The sequence below is a fragment of the Cibotium barometz genome, chromosome 12 (assembly GCF_041138505.1).
Source record: "Cibotium barometz isolate CiBa-2024 chromosome 12, ASM4113850v1, whole genome shotgun sequence".
NCBI classification, from domain to species: domain Eukaryota; kingdom Viridiplantae; phylum Streptophyta; class Polypodiopsida; order Cyatheales; family Cibotiaceae; genus Cibotium; species Cibotium barometz.
The window spans coordinates 39,142,325-39,157,889 of record NC_141057.1 but is presented as its reverse complement, the minus strand read 5'-3'; the positions used below and the strand labels follow the sequence as shown (position 1 = coordinate 39,157,889).

The 15,565-nt window shown below is 47.5% G+C and overlaps 1 protein-coding gene across 7 annotated transcripts in view; it reads right to left on the bottom strand.

Moving 5' to 3' along the window:
• LOC147633381 (uncharacterized) overlaps window positions 1-15,565 on the bottom strand; it is a 50,486-nt gene that overhangs the window by 14,320 nt on the left and 20,601 nt on the right. For all 7 annotated transcript variants that reach the window (XR_015267103.1, XR_015267102.1, XR_015267101.1 and 4 more), the window contains 2 exons: window positions 15,376-15,539; window positions 15,084-15,275 (listed from right to left, as the gene is read on the bottom strand). Coding sequence is in view for 4 of the 7 variants with exons in the window: in XM_086806443.1 (XP_086662569.1) it covers window positions 15,084-15,275; window positions 15,376-15,539 (356 nt within the window). In the remaining 3 variants the exon portion in view is untranslated. The remainder of the gene's footprint in view (window positions 1-15,083; window positions 15,276-15,375; window positions 15,540-15,565) is intronic.

Below are 15,565 nucleotides of genomic sequence, written 5' to 3'. Positions count from 1 at the left end.
AAGTTATGCCTATCATTACACATCAAGAGGCTAACAATATGGATGAGCCCTTCACAGATGTGGAATTGAACGATGCTATAAAAGACCTAGGTAAATGGAAGTCTGCAGGCTTGGATGGATTGACAGTGAAGTTCTTTCAGATGTTCTGGAATAATTTAAGATTGCCAATTTTGTTTATGGTGAATCATTGCGGGAATGCTGGACACTTGCCATGCTCATAGAAAGACGGTTTGCTGAAATTATTGCCCAAAAAACAGCCATGTGAAACCATATCGGATTGGTGTCCTATCTCTTTGATGTCGGTCATATATAAATTGGTTACCAAGATGCTTGTTAACAGAATAAAAGGTGCCCTACATGCAGGTCTGCATCCAGCATAGTATGGATTTGTCCCTTGAAGACAAATCACTGACAATATAGCAAATGCATATATTGGCATTGAATCTGCGAAGTATACGGACCAAGATGTTCTCATCATGCAAGTGACATAGCTAAGGCTTTTGATAGGGTACATTGGGACTTTATAGCCCACGTTATGGACAGAATGGGATTTGGACCAAGGATGAAAAATGTCATCTTTTGGCTTTATCAAGAAGGATCAACTAAATGCATTTTGGGTGGATAACTTTCAGCCTCGTGGTGGTATCTTGGGAAATCTGTTCGACAGGGTTATCTGCTTAGTGCACTTTTGTATGCCATTGCGACTCACCCAATGCTGCTTTACATGGACAAGTTGACACGAGATGGTCAGCTACATGGTCTCTCCATGGCCGATGGTACACAATTTGTGGCGCAGGCATTTGATGATGATTCTTTCTAGAATACAAAGGCTCATGTAAGCTCTCTCATAAAAGCAATGTCCCTCTATGGTTTGGTTGCATGATTACATGTGAATTTTCAAAAATCAAAGTTACTCCCTTTGAAAGATTATGATTGGCATTAGCTTCTGTGGCCAAGTCAGATCCTCCCACCCAATGAAATAGTCAGGCATCTTGGTTATCCCATTGGTTGGGAGCTCTCTTTGAAAGATGAAACTCAATGGGTGATGGCAAACTTGCACTCTAAAATCGAATATTGAAAATTATCTACATGGCCTCTACACATGCGATTGCATATAGTACAATCAATAATTATAGCATATGTCCAGTTCTACCTTCCGCTCCTACCTTGGTCGAGCAAACAAATTGAGGTAGAACCTTATCTGTTCGCCCAAAATGCATGGTGTGTCAATGTCCTTAACATTCAGTATCATATATTGGCAAGGAAAGCCGCTAGTCGAATATGGAGAGCCTAGAATATGACCATGGAAATGCCCAAAGATAATATCATCATAATTGGATCCAATGTCCATATGCATCCGTTTTCATATTAGTGCACAAAGCTCCCAACATGTGTGCCCATGGCTTAGCTTGCTTTATAAATGCGCGTAGAAGGCTCTCATTTGAGATTGGCAAGCTATACTGTGTCATTTACAATGGTCCAGTAGGCCCCTAAATCAAGGAAACTCATTGTTATTGCAGAAAATTCATTGGGGCAAAGTATTTGATCCACCACTTGCATTGTCTCAATCAAGAAAGGCATATAATCTCTCTACATTGGGAATTCGTTGCATAGTGATGTCATGGATGAAAATGGTTATTATTTCCGTGCAGTCAGAGAATGCAACTTGCGGATGCATCACAAGCCAGTCTAGAGAGTCATTTCAAAAATAATGCAACCCTTTCAACCAATCCTTGTCACCAACCTGTGGACATTTTCCAATATGAAAAGGGTCTAGTGGACTCCAGGACGTCTAAATATTTGGAAAGTACAAGCTTTGAGAATGGGGGATTATCCTGGAGTACAAAGGATCAAACTCCTAAAATTTAGGAGAGTTGCTATTTTTGGCCCGACTCCGATGGAAATTATGTTCGCGTCATTACGTCTGGAATTGAGCAAATACCAAGAGTTGCTAGAGTAGCTATGACAAATGGGCTACTAGTTAGGATATTTTTAGAGGTAAATTTTATGGAAAAACCCATCTCTTAGATTGGGACATGCGGCAAGAAAGTGGATCAAAGTGAGACAAGTGACCTCATACTCGTCAGAAAGTGGATCAAAGTGAGACATGTGGTCTCACACTTGTGACTTCGACTATTGTGTGGTGCTCCACTTGTCATCATAGCCTTCTCTTTCCATTTTCACTCATGGGAGTCCCAAATCTATAAATTGGAGCCCTTTCTCTTCATTTGGAGGAGGCTCTCTTGCTACACACTAGCCTCTACCACCGTTACAAGCTGCCCTAATGATGGCTACTCTCTTTCTCTCTCTCTTGAAGGCTGCCCATGAAGAATATCGGCTGATGGGGACTGTTTGGGAGGCTTCCATCGCGAAGAAATATTGAAGGCAAGGGTATTTAATCATTTTATTATGATTTCTAGCCACTGTACTTGTTGTACCAGCCCTTGTACTTGTTGTACCTGCTGTAACAACCATTGTACCGAAGTCACAAGGGATGGGGGATGGGGACGGCAACGGGAACGGGAACGGGAACGGGAACGGGAACGGGACGAGGGATGGCCGTATGTAGGGAACGGGGATGGGGGTAGAAACGGCACTTAAAAATTGCTTTGTCGGTGCCACCCACTCGCCTATACAGGAAAAGCTTGCATGCCCATGGCCGTGCACCACCTCCATGAGGGGATGGGGTGTGATTGACCTCATCCCACCATGTCCATCCCGTCGTCCTTCTATGGGAACTTGAAATGCTACCGCCACGTGAGGAGGATGCCATGGATGATGGATGCCTCCTTGTCACTTGATAGCTTGAGAGGCAGAGAGAGAGAGAGAGAGAGAGAGAGAGAGTGAGGCTTGCGCCTTGAAAGTTGAGGGAGAACTTGAGTGTGAGGGTGGGTGGGGGTGTGCGTGTGTGTGTGTGTGTGTGTGAAGCTTGAGAGAGTGTGTGAGTCTTGAGAAGCTAGAGCTTGCTTGCGTGAGAGCTTGAAACTTGAGACCTTGGCCCTTGAGGCTTGCCGCTTGAGGGAGAGAGAGAGTGTGTGTGTGTGTGTGAAGCTTAAGCTTGAAGTGTGAGAGGGAGTGTGTGTGTGTGTGTCTTCTTATAGGGAGGGAGGCAAGAGAGAGGCCAAGGCCCAAAGGCTCAAAGGCTCAAGGCCTATGGGCCAAGGCTAAAGTCCCACGAAAAGCCCCTCCCAAACGGCCAGAAAAAAATGGTCAAAAATGTGACCGTTGCCCAAAAGGTAACCTGGGGCGTTCCCATGCAGTCGTCCCCTCCTGGATGTGTCCCCAGAATGCCGTCCCTTCTGAGGGACGGCCACCTGGGGACGTCCGTCCGTCCCCGTCCCAAAGTGTTCCCGGGACGGCATCCCCCCGTTCCAAGGGTCCGTCCCCTCCGTCCCTTGTGACTATGCAATGTACCTAATATACCGGCCCTTGGTACTTCTTGTACCTTCTGTACCAGCCATTGTACCGGCTGTACCAGCCCTCGTACCTGTTGTACCAACCCTTGTACTCGTAGAAGCTATTGTACCTATTGTACCAGCCATTGTATTTGTATCGGCTGAATGGAGAGTTGTACTTGCTGTACCAGCTCTATTGCATGAAGACCCGTGGTTTTTGGGAAAGAATGAGTATCCACACAGAGGTATGTCAGAATATGCAGCGGAAATGATATCCAAACTTGGGTAGACAAGAGCAAGTAGACTGCAGAAAATAATCAGCACAAGAAACACTGAGAGATGTGTGTAAACTCTTCTCTATACACAAGATCCCGAAGAAAACTGAATGAGAAAGTGGAGGAGGATGGGGGGGAATATATACAAGCCCATGAGGGCAGTCGGCCAGCCCTGGAAGAGGCCCACGACTCATGAAATGTCCACGACTGCTGAAAAACAGCAGTCGGCCAGCATCTGGTCCCCACGTCTGCTCAGATCAGGTCGGCCAGCACACAAATAGCCCACGACTGCTCCAGATGCAGTCGGCCAGCCTCAGTGTGGTCCTGGCATCACCTGGCAGCCCTCCAGCCACTAGGAAAAAAATGGGAAAAATAGGGAAAAAATACGGGGAGTGTGGAAAAATGATATACGGGCGGGCACACCCACAACAGAGGCCCTGGTGTATACAAATAGACAGGAGATGACTTCTAACACCCCCTCTCAGCTCCTGGCTGTGTAACCAACCCCAGGGAGCTGGAGTGCCGCCTGAGCGTAGCCTGAGGTAGAGACTTCGTGAAGAGGTCCGCCGCATTGTCCTCCGTCGAACAATAAAGTAGCAAGATGTCACCAGCCAAGATCTTCTCACGAACAAAGTGATACTGTATCTCTATATGCTTGGTCCGGGCATGGAAAACCGGGTTCCGAGCAATAGCTATACAACTCTGGTTATCACACTGGATGACTGTGGGCTCCCTCTGTGGAAACCCCATCTCGCCAAGCAGCCTCCGCAGCCATACAACCTCACAAGCAGCACCACAAGCAGCCCGATACTCTGCCTCTGTCGAAGAAAGGGCAATAGTCGGCTGCTTCTTGCTGCTCCAAGAAACCGCTCCTGAGCCGAGGGTAAAAGTGTATCCTGAAGTAGATCTCCTCGTGTCTGGATCTCCTCCCCAATCTGAGTCACTCCAACCTTGGAGCTTGACTCCATTCCCTCCTGTGTAAAAGAGTCCCAGATCCTTCGTACTCTGCAGATACCGCAAGATCCGCAATCCTGCGTCCCAATGAGTCTTCAATGGCGTCTGCATAAAAGAGCTCAACAGCCCCACGGAGAAGCTCAAGTCCAATCTGGTGTTCAGCAACCAGATCAATGAACCAACCAACTTCCGGTACTGCGAGGCATCAACTGGCTCACAAGGATCTGTAACGGTTAACTTTGTGTTCGGGTCCATCGGCGAAGTAATAGGCTTGCAGTTCTCCATCCCAAAGGCCTCAAGCAACTCATGAACATACCGCTGCTGAGAGACGAAAAACCCCCTCTGGGTCTGCCAGATCTCCAATCCCAAGAAGAAGTGGAGTAAGCCTAAGTCGGTCATCTCAAACTCTTTTGACAAGGCAGCCTTCGTCACTCCAATGTGCTCCACATGACCGCCGGTGAGAATGAGATCATCCACATAAAGGATGATGAGTGTGACCATGCCGCGTTCCCGAAAGAGATACAGGTTCGGATCTGCAACCGATCTCTGGAATCCAGTCCGAATAAAGAAGGAATCAATCTTCTGATTCCAAGCCCGCGGAGCCTGCTTAAGACCATACAAGGCCTTACGTAGCCTGTAAACCATCCCTTCCGATCCTGGAACAATGAAGCCTGGAGGCTGCTCAACGTACACCTCCTCCTGCAGGTCACCATTAAGGAACGCCGATTTTACATCCATCTGGTACACGGGCCACCTCTGAGAAGAAGCAAGGGCAAGAACGGTCCGAATCGTGGTCATCCGCGCTGTCGGTGCAAAGGTATCCTCGTAGTCGATGCCTGGCCGCTGAGCATAACCCTTAGCCACGAGCCTGGCTTTGTGTTTGTCCACCGACCCATCAGCCGCGTACTTGGTCTTAAAGACCCATTTGACACCAATGACTGACCGCTTCGACGGCCTCGGTACCAACTCCCAAGTGTTGTTCTTCTCGATGGCGTCAAGTTCCACCTGCATGGCTTCCCTCCAAGTATCCTGTGAAAGGGCTTCCTTTACGGAAGTGGGCTCTTTATCCCGCATGATACGAGACATAAGAGCATAGTTCACCTGAAGAAGCTCCGCCGTGTTGCTTTTATCTCGAACTCGATGTGATCTTCGAGGGCCGTCCTCTGTGGTCCACTCGGAGGGTAGCTCCGTGACACCTGACTCCCGAAGGGTGTCCATCAACCACCTAGGTACTCGAACAGATCGTGGAGCCTCCTGTGGTCGCGGGGGCTCAATTCCAGCTGCGGGCTCAACCTCCTGTGATGACTGAGGTGGATCAACTGGAGTGATAGACTGGGAATCATCATCAGACTCTGGATCTCCAAGAAGTGGCGGCTCCTCGACAGTGGATGCTGGAACATGCTCGTCAAAGACCACATCCCGGCTGACAACAATCTCGTTCCTGTCTGGATCATACAACCTGTATCCCTTGGAAAGAGAGTTATACCCCACAAATACCAGCTTGCGGGACTTGGAGTCAAGCTTCCCCCTCTGCTTCTTCGGAATATGTACATACGCGTCACTCCCAAAGACACGGAAGTGCGAGACATCGGGTTTCCTGCCAAAATATGCCTCAAATGGAGTCATATGGGGTACAGAAGTCGTCGGAGAGCGGTTAATGGTATGGACAGCTGTCGCCACAGCCTCACCCCACAGTGGACGAGGAAGATCTCGATGCTCCAGCATGGTCCTCGCCATCTCCACCACAGTCCTGTTCTTACGTTCAACAACTCCATTCTCCGAAGGCGATCCGGTATTGGCCAATTCCCTCTTGATGCCATGATCTGCACAAAACCGAAAGAATACAGTCGAGGAGAATTCCCCTCCTTTGTCAGCCCTGAGAGTCTTGACCTGAAATCCAGACTCTTTCTCCACCATCACGTGCCAATCCTTGAACCGAGCAAAAGCCTGGTCCTTCTGTGAAAGAAAGTAAACCCACGTGAATCTGGTACAATCATCAACAAGCAGCATGAAGTAGAGAGATCCTCCCAAGGATGGTATCTGCTGTGGTCCACACAAGTCAGTGTGAATCAACTCCAAAGGTTTCGAAGCCCGCCTGGAAGCCTGCTTCGGAAAGGATTCCCTGTGCTGCTTACCACGTATGCAAGAACTGCAGCGTCCTTGCCTACTACCAACATCTGGCAAGCCAACCACCATCTGGTCCCGGAAGGCGCGCCGCAAAGCATCCACATTTAAGTGGCCAAAACGAAAGTGCCACAAGTCTCCGACCTGAGAGCCTGTCAGTGAGGAGAGTGCAGAGAGTTTGTAGATACCGTTCTCCACACCGCCTTCCCAAACAACTTTGCCTGTCTCACGGTCCCTTAGAGCAACTGAATGCTCCTCAAATTCCACCCGAAAGCCAGTCTTGCATACCTCATGCACTGACAAAAGATGAAAGCCCAGAGCAGGGACATAAAGAACACGGGAAGCATGCTTGCCCCCCTTGCCGTCGGGAATGATCTCCATCCGGCCCTCACTATGAATCGGAATAGTGGAGTTATCACCAATAAAGATACGACCTGACTGCCGCTTCAGATCCAGGAAGAAGTCACGGGATGGAGTCATGTGCCTGGAAGCACCACTGTCGAGAATCCATTCCCGAGTATCCTTTGCGGTGAAGCCAACTGCCTCCTCGCTCGAAGACGATGAATCATCGGAGTCCACCATCTCCAAGTGCACAAATGCCGGAGTCTTCGCAGCTGAGGCTGAGGACTCAGCACTCTTCCCTGTCCGCTTAGGGCACTTCCTCCAGTAGTGGCCTTTCTCGCCACAATCATTGCAAGACCTTTCGGCCTTCAGCTTCTCTCGTTCTGGATCAGGCTTCTTCTCGGAAGACTTATCTGATGAAGCCTTCCCTTTGCCCTTGTTGGTATTACGGCCTTTCGACCGTTGGCCAGTTAAGGCCTCCGAACCTCCGCCGTGAGGAGGGTTCGTAAAACGTTCCTCCTGGTCCAAGACCATTGGCACAAGCTCCTCCCAAGTAATGGTGCTGAGCCTGCCACTAGTGATCAACGAGGAATAGAAAGCGGAATACTGACCAGGCAAGTGAGAAAGTAACGTGATGGCCATATCTTCGGACGATATCTCTTTCCCAGCTTGAAGGACTTCCTGCTGAAGGGCCTGCAGCTTGTTAATGTGTTCCCGCATCGTCGAAGACTTTGCAGGGTTCATAACCCGCATCTGCACTTCCAAGGATATCCGCTTCATGGGTGATACCCTGTTGTACAAAGAAGCCAAGTGCTCCCATATGCCTCTCGCCAGCGTCATGTGCTTCACATGGTTGATCACCTGTGGTGTGCAATTGAGGAATATAAATGACCGGACCCTGGCGTTGACACGGTCCCACATTTGTGCCTGTGCCTCTCGGTCCTTCCTCGCGGATAAAACCTCCCCTTCCTCAGCTTCCGGCCTTGGCACCCCTTTGATAATAAAATCAGCAAGATCATATGACTCCAGTACTGACTCCATCATGACCTTCCAAATGCCATAATTTGACCCGTCCAACTGCCGATCCACTGGGAACGTGGGAAGAGTCGGAATCTTCACGTGCTTCTCTGCCATCTCGAGTAAATCCGCCATCTCGGAGAGTAACTTGAAAGGGTGGGTGGGTGGGAAAAATCTGAAAATCAGAAAATATGCAAGTGGCTGTCCAGCCCCTCTGCCCGCCTTCCTCTTGCACCTTCACTTCCCGTTCAGCCCAAAACAGTCCACCGATCAGCAACCTGTTGCTCCCCCTCTTGCTCAGAAAAACGCCCAAGATCTGCTAGAGCCTATGGCTCTGATACCATGTCAGAATATGCAACGGAAATGATATCCAAACTTGGGTAGACAAGAGCAAGTAGACTGCAGAAAATAATCAGCACAAGAAACACTGAGAGATGTGTGTAAACTCTTCTCTATACACAAGATCCCGAAGAAAACTGAATGAGAAAGTGGAGGAGGATGGGGGGGAATATATACAAGCCCATGAGGGCAGTCGGCCAGCCCTGGAAGAGGCCCACGACTCATGAAATGTCCACGACTGCTGAAAAACAGCAGTCGGCCAGCATCTGGTCCCCACGTCTGCTCAGATCAGGTCGGCCAACACACAAATAGCCCACGACTGCTCCAGATGCAGTCGGCCAGCCTCAGTGTGGTCCTGGCATCACCTGGCAGCCCTCCAGCCACTAGGAAAAAAATGGGAAAAATAGGGAAAAAATACGGGGAGTGTGGAAAAATGATATACGGGCGGGCACACCCACAACAGAGGCCCTGGTGTATACAAATAGACAGGAGATGACTTCTAACAAGGTATATGGATTATATTGTTGGCTCGGCATTTCTACAGCCTGTGTTCCACGGTTACCTCGTGTTGGGCTGTGTTATGGCATTTGTATATGGATAATCTGGCATCTCCCATGGGGAGAGTAAGGCCCTCAAAGCTTGTACATGATATTATTCTCGGCCCATTCCGGCCTCTATGTGGTGTTAGCTCTGCACATCTCTCTTTTACAATTCTATGGATTAAGTGGCATATGTGTTGAGACTATGGCCATGGTGTAAGTGTTTAATTGCATTCATGGTCAAGTGTTTTGCCAAACCCCAAAAGTTACATTGGCATCAGAGCACAGGCTTTCTTGGAAGCGGAGGCCTGGATGCACGAAGGAACTATTGATCATGACAACTCTACCGGCAAAATAAAATTAGATAAGTGCATAGTATACATAGCACTATCAAAGTCATGCTATCGTCCTCTCCTAGTTCACACCAAGTAGCCTGCAATCACTAGGATCTCCACAAAAGACGTGGGTTCCCACTTTTGCACCACATGCAACAAAGTACATCCACATCCAAGAGTTCATCTAAACAAACTCAAGGATATCTTGGCAAGACCAATTAAAGAAGGCTCTCTGGTCTCCCAAGTCAATGGTCTCTACAATAAATTCTTCTCTACAGGTCAAGGATTTTTACCCAGAAGGAAAACACCCATCTACAACTCGACCTACTCAAATTTCCAAAACAATACACTGTCAGATATCACGTAACAGATGGGACAACCAAGGTATATGTTTCCAAGGTGTGTATCTTGATCTGAACCTTCCAAGAGATCAACCAGTCTTGGGTCCCCTCCCTCCGATCACCCCTGCAATGGTCCAAATCTACTCCTTCAAATCGGTCTTCTACAAGTCCGGGTACTGAAGGAAATTTCTGGTCCAAGTTGTTCAGCTAAGGCATTACAAGTGCATATAAATCAAGAAGCTATCAAGAAATCTGTTCTCGCGACATACTCAAACAACTCTCCTTCGCTGTCCGCCTTGGGTGTGAAGGCCATGGTATCCTCTAACAGCAAAGTTAGAGGGAGCCCTAGATTAGGAGGAAACAGGCTAATACGGGCGGCTAAGGTTATTATTGATAAATCCATGTGTACTCGCTATTTATAACATTTATCGCAGCAGTGAGCACTATATAAGTGAAACATGGGTTATCGTTGTCATAACCTCACTATTGGTCAGAATTCGACCAAGACTCCGGCTGCATGTGTGGCAAAACATAGATCGGCATGCCAAAGGACTGGCATGGATCTGTGCAAGTCAGACCTTGGCCCCTCACTCGGGATTGGTTCAAAGCATAGAACCTACGGTTGGGAGGTGAGCTAGCTTGCACCCCTCTTAGGGGTTTGCCCTAATCACTTGTGGTTTGCGTTTAGGAGATCCGTGGGTTTTTAACAAAATATTATTTGTAACTTGTCAAACATCAAGGTGAAGGTAAAAAGGTAGATAAAGTGTATGGATGATTCTCATGGTGCAACAACCGTGGTGTTAGGACTACATACCAAGAAAACCTAATAAGGTTATGAAAACCCATATCGAATCGGAAACCGATGAACGCGATAGATTGTGGCTGGCGACATTCCTCCCAACCACGAGCTCCCTTTCGAGACCACCCCCGAGCTTGGGTTCAGATTGCCGTGAGTCAACCAAAATCAAACAGCACGCCCTAGTGTCCCATACCACTGAACCGTCTGTTTGCCCGTAGCTACTCTAGCCTTTGGGCCCTATACGTCTTGGTAGACCTCTCTATAGCATTTCTCCTTGGGAAAAGGTGATAAACCATATGATCTATGTGATGATTTGAGGAACATGAGGGTAAGTATCAAATTACCACAACTTTTGGGTTTGAGTTCTTCTCTTAGGAGAGAGATGTCCAGACGTTTGAGTGTTAGAAAAAAGAAAGAGGGGGTTAAAGAAGTGGAGGTAAAAGGGATTAGTAAGGAGAGGGAGGGAGGTAAAGTTAAGCCAACATTATCTAGCATGCCAATTGCTGAGTGCACGTAAATGGTGTATGGGTGTCAAGGGTGTTAATAGATGGAGGAGTAGAAATAAATACTAAAGAGACAATGGAAAGTGTGGGGTTAGAGTGTGATGTTAGATAGGTGCAGCAAATTTGGCAGTTGGATACTAAGAAGGTTCAAACTCTTGGAGGCATTAAGTTAGTGTGGCAGTGGAGATAGGTGGTGTTACTTCTAGCCTCCCTTTTCATGTAATTGCTTTAAAGTCACGACAGGTTAAGACCTACCCTCGTATAATTGGGAGACCATGGTTGATCCAATCCAATATCACCCAAAGATGGGATCGAGGGGACTTCTTCATTGGTGATAAAGAAGATTAAGTATAACAATCCTTTACAATGCCATGACACCTCATCCTCTTCTAGTGATGAAAGTTGTTCCCGGGGATCAATGGAAGCTCCTGCAATGAGTATGAATCTGAATCTGGCTCTGGTTCTAGTTTTGTGGAAGTTTATGTAATCTCCTTGTATGCTCGTAATGAAGAGTTAAAGACAGGATAGGAAGAAGATGTATGACAAGATGCTCACTGAAGATCTTTATCATCAAGAGAAAGAAGAGTATGTGTGAATGTGTTGGAATGCTTTCCTAGACTTTTTGCCACTGAATATGAGATTTTGAGGGGTATGGAAGGAGTGGAGCATCACATCAATCTCAAGGAAGGCTCCAAACCTGTGGTTCAAAAATTAAGGAGCTTAGGACCAGTTAGGGGAGAGGATTTGAGGACCAAAATCGAGAAGCTCTTGAATGCTGGGTTTATCTTCTCAGTGGAAGCTTTTGAGTGGGCCAGTGGCAGTGGTTTCACCCAAGAAAGTAGGGAAATGGAGAATTTCTATTTACTTCAAGCCACTTAATGCTTGTACAAAAAGAGACCATTTTCCTCTTCCATTCCAGGATGAGATCTTGGACAAAATTGCTGGCCATGAAAGGTATACAGTATGTGATGGATTTAGTGTATAATTTCAGATTCATATTGCTGAGGAAGACCAAAAAAAAACCACCTTTGTAACACCTTGGGGCACCTTTGCTTATAGGGTAATGCCTTTTGGTCTTACCAATGCCACTGCCACTTTCCAAAGGTGTGAATCGAGTTTCTACCTGAACACCTGCAACCCTTTGTGTAGCATTTCTAGGAAGTGTAGCTGGTTTAAGTGTTGGTGGGCATGTATCTTCACTAGACATGATATCCCACAACCCTTTGGCTACCAACACATCCCAAATCATAAGCACCCCAAATACACCATGTGCCTGAGCCATCGTTGCTCAACAATGCAAAACCACAATATTATATATGTATGATTTATAAATACATTGGTATGGGCTCATGGATTCTAGATAGACCGGCTCCCTCCATTTCAGCATGATCCAGATTCCCCATACATTAGGCTTACACATGAGAACAGGAACCGGGTGATCCAATATGATCTACTCGGGCTATACACATGTAACACATGGATGACACCGGTAGGCTCATTGCCTAATAAGATGCAGTACTACAGAGATCATTTCCTAAGATTCACAACAAATGGTTTCATACAGAGACCAAGTTATCGCGATGCCTTCATGGCCCATGCTATGAGGATAGCCATTGGCCAGCTTAGGGTATCATCCCATAGACTGAGGATAGAGACTAGCAAAGCTTAGCAAATACCCAGAGAGGATAAGACATGTAGACTCTGTCAAATGGGGGTTGAGTCGGATGAGCACTATGTTTGCCAATGCCCAGTCTACTACACCAGTTTTTTCCAGCCTAGAGGGGTGGACAGGGAGGCACCAGAGCCCATCACAGTGGATACGAGTGCCTATACCACAGTGCCCCCTCGCACCAGGCCCATAGGAGTCACATCAAATCGGGCACACACTCCACAGAGCTAGACGCCCTCGTCTCGTCACACCCCGGCCACCCCAGCTCATCACCCCGGCTTTAGGAGATCCTGGCCCACCATCGAGCAGCCTCATCCTCCCAGCAAACTATCGACATCTCTAGCCTTCTTGTATCACCCATGATGGATATCTTAGATGGGCCCATGCCTGGCATACAGGTTGATTGACTGTTTTTATTCAGCTCTCCGGATCTGATTTTTCATCTTGTATAATCTCAGAGTCTGAGATCTTAGCTTTCAGTTTTCAGTTTTAGTTTACTATTGCTTTTTCGTCTTTCATCCATGACGAAATTTCATGGACACTATGTACACATCATTTTGGTCTCATAGACCCTTGGGTCACATACTCACAAGAAGAAGATAATGCTCAGAAATACATAAGCACACCCATTCCTGCTAATGCCAGGCGAGGCCTTGCGCTCATCCGCACCCGGTCACACACTCTCGAGATTGAGAGAGGAGCATGGAGCAGTGTCTCGAGAGAGAAAAGATTATGCCGGCTATGTAGTCTGGGAGCAGTGGAGACAGAGGAGCATGTTCTTTTAACATGCCCACAATATCAGCACATAAGGAGAGATTTCAGCACCACTTTAGAAGGATACACCAACTTAGTGAATTTGCTCTCGCATGGCCAACTTGCTGCCCTTGGCATATACTTCATCAAAATTCTCAAGCACCGTGACTACCTTGTAACGCAATTGGCCACACACTAGTCTTTTTTTCCCTCCCATGAAAGGAGGAGGCTTTGTTTACAGCTTTTGTACTTACTTCGTGGGGGTCCCATGGGCCGTTTTTCGGCCTCCCGAGGACGATAATATATTCTTCTTCCTCTTCTTCTTCTCTCTCCTTCCAAACTAGAGCCTCAAGAGCAGATGCACCCACTCCCCTCCACCTCCGAGCTGATGCACGAGCCCGGCCGAGAGGAGTGACATTAGAAAGAGCCACCAAGCTATGCAGAGCCTGACGCCCCCGACATAGTGGCCGCTGCCCACACTCGTCACCTCAGGAGGATCAGAGCCATCATTTCCCACCACCGCAAGACTTTCTCCCGCCATCTCAACCTTACTACATTGGGTCTTACTACATTGGGTACCATGTTGCAGCACCGTATGTGAGATAATCCTGGCTGATGCGAGAGCTTGAGGCTCTTTGTTTGTTTTTTTTGTTTTTTTACCAGATATTTTCTTTTAGTTTTACTTTAAGTACCATAATGATGTATTCCATGGACATGATGTAACGTTTTGGTCTCATAAGTCGTTTTGGCCTTTTGAAGACGTTAATACAACTCTCTCTCCAAGAGGAGAAACGCAGGAAGGATAGGGCCCTCCCATGTGCGAGTGCGGGGGCTATAGGCAGGGGTTTCCCCCAAGGAGGAAGCCACGACGCTTTGCCAGATGCAAAGAGTGGACAGGATTGGCCCCCCCTTTGCAGATACATGGAGGGCAGGCAAGGATATGACACAAGAGCGGCCCCTCATCATTAGATTCCCTGATGCCACCAGCAGATAGGTGGGCTACCCTCAAGGGCACACAAGTGTACATGGGAGATGATCTCACTCCAGCACAGGCACTGGCGTGAGGCAATGGTGACAGTTCATGAGGCCCGCAGAGTAGGAAAGAGGGCTATCTACAGAGATGGTAGGGTCATTATCACTGAGCGCCGTCCCAAATAGGGATGCGGGGTCTATGAGACCAAACACCTCAGGTTGGCAGTATGGAACTGCAATGGCATGCTGTGGTCGAATCCAGGAGGCTTGAGCGAGATTCTCATAGGCAGGGATGTCATTGTTTATATAGAGACTCATCAGAGCCTTGAGAGGGGCTTACCATACATAGCCGGGTATAAGTGGGAGTCAGCTTTCCAAGGCGAGACCCGCACATCAAGAGGAGTACGTGGCTCTAGTACATCTCGCATGCCGATGATACCCTAGCGCCCCTACTAGCCTACATGTTCAATAGAGCCCTTTGTGAAGGATTTCCACCCTCTTGGTCCACCAACACCATCACCCCCATCCTCAAAGACGGAGATCCACTTGATCCTAACAATTACAGGACGATCATGATTGGCCACATTGGCCTAACTCTATGGATTAGTGCTAGAGGCGGAGCTCAGTTCATTTGTAGAGAGCCAGGGATGCAGAGCCTCAGGACTTTTATACTTTTATATACATATCTTTGTCAAAAAGGGAACAATGGATGCATTATAAACTTACCAGCCAATAGTATTCCAATGCACATGTTTGAAATAGGCCTAGTTCTTCTGGAAATTCATCTTTGAAGCACGTGTACAATGTCCTCAAATCCTTCTGCAAGAGAGAGATGGCTATACTGAACGTTCTTGAAGTGATCTCTCCTTCACTGCTGTTTTCCGTCAAGTGTTTGTTGAACCTTTGGACACAAGAAACCTGTTGTGAACAGAAGATTTAGGCATCAAATCTATGGAGAGAAAAAGCAGTGAAATATCCCGAATGAGGTCAATGAACAAGTTCAAGTAGCCACATGTACCTTAACCCATCTTTTGATGCAAGCATTGGCTTCCTTGGGGTTTGGATCCCAACAAAGCAGGAGAGAGAGAAGCTCAATCAATTTGGAAACTGCTCCTTTTGGTTGATTCAGAGGAAAAATAGACTGAAAGTCCTCTATGACATCTATTGATGGCTTGATCATCACTGTTAATAAAAGTTAGAAAGGATTC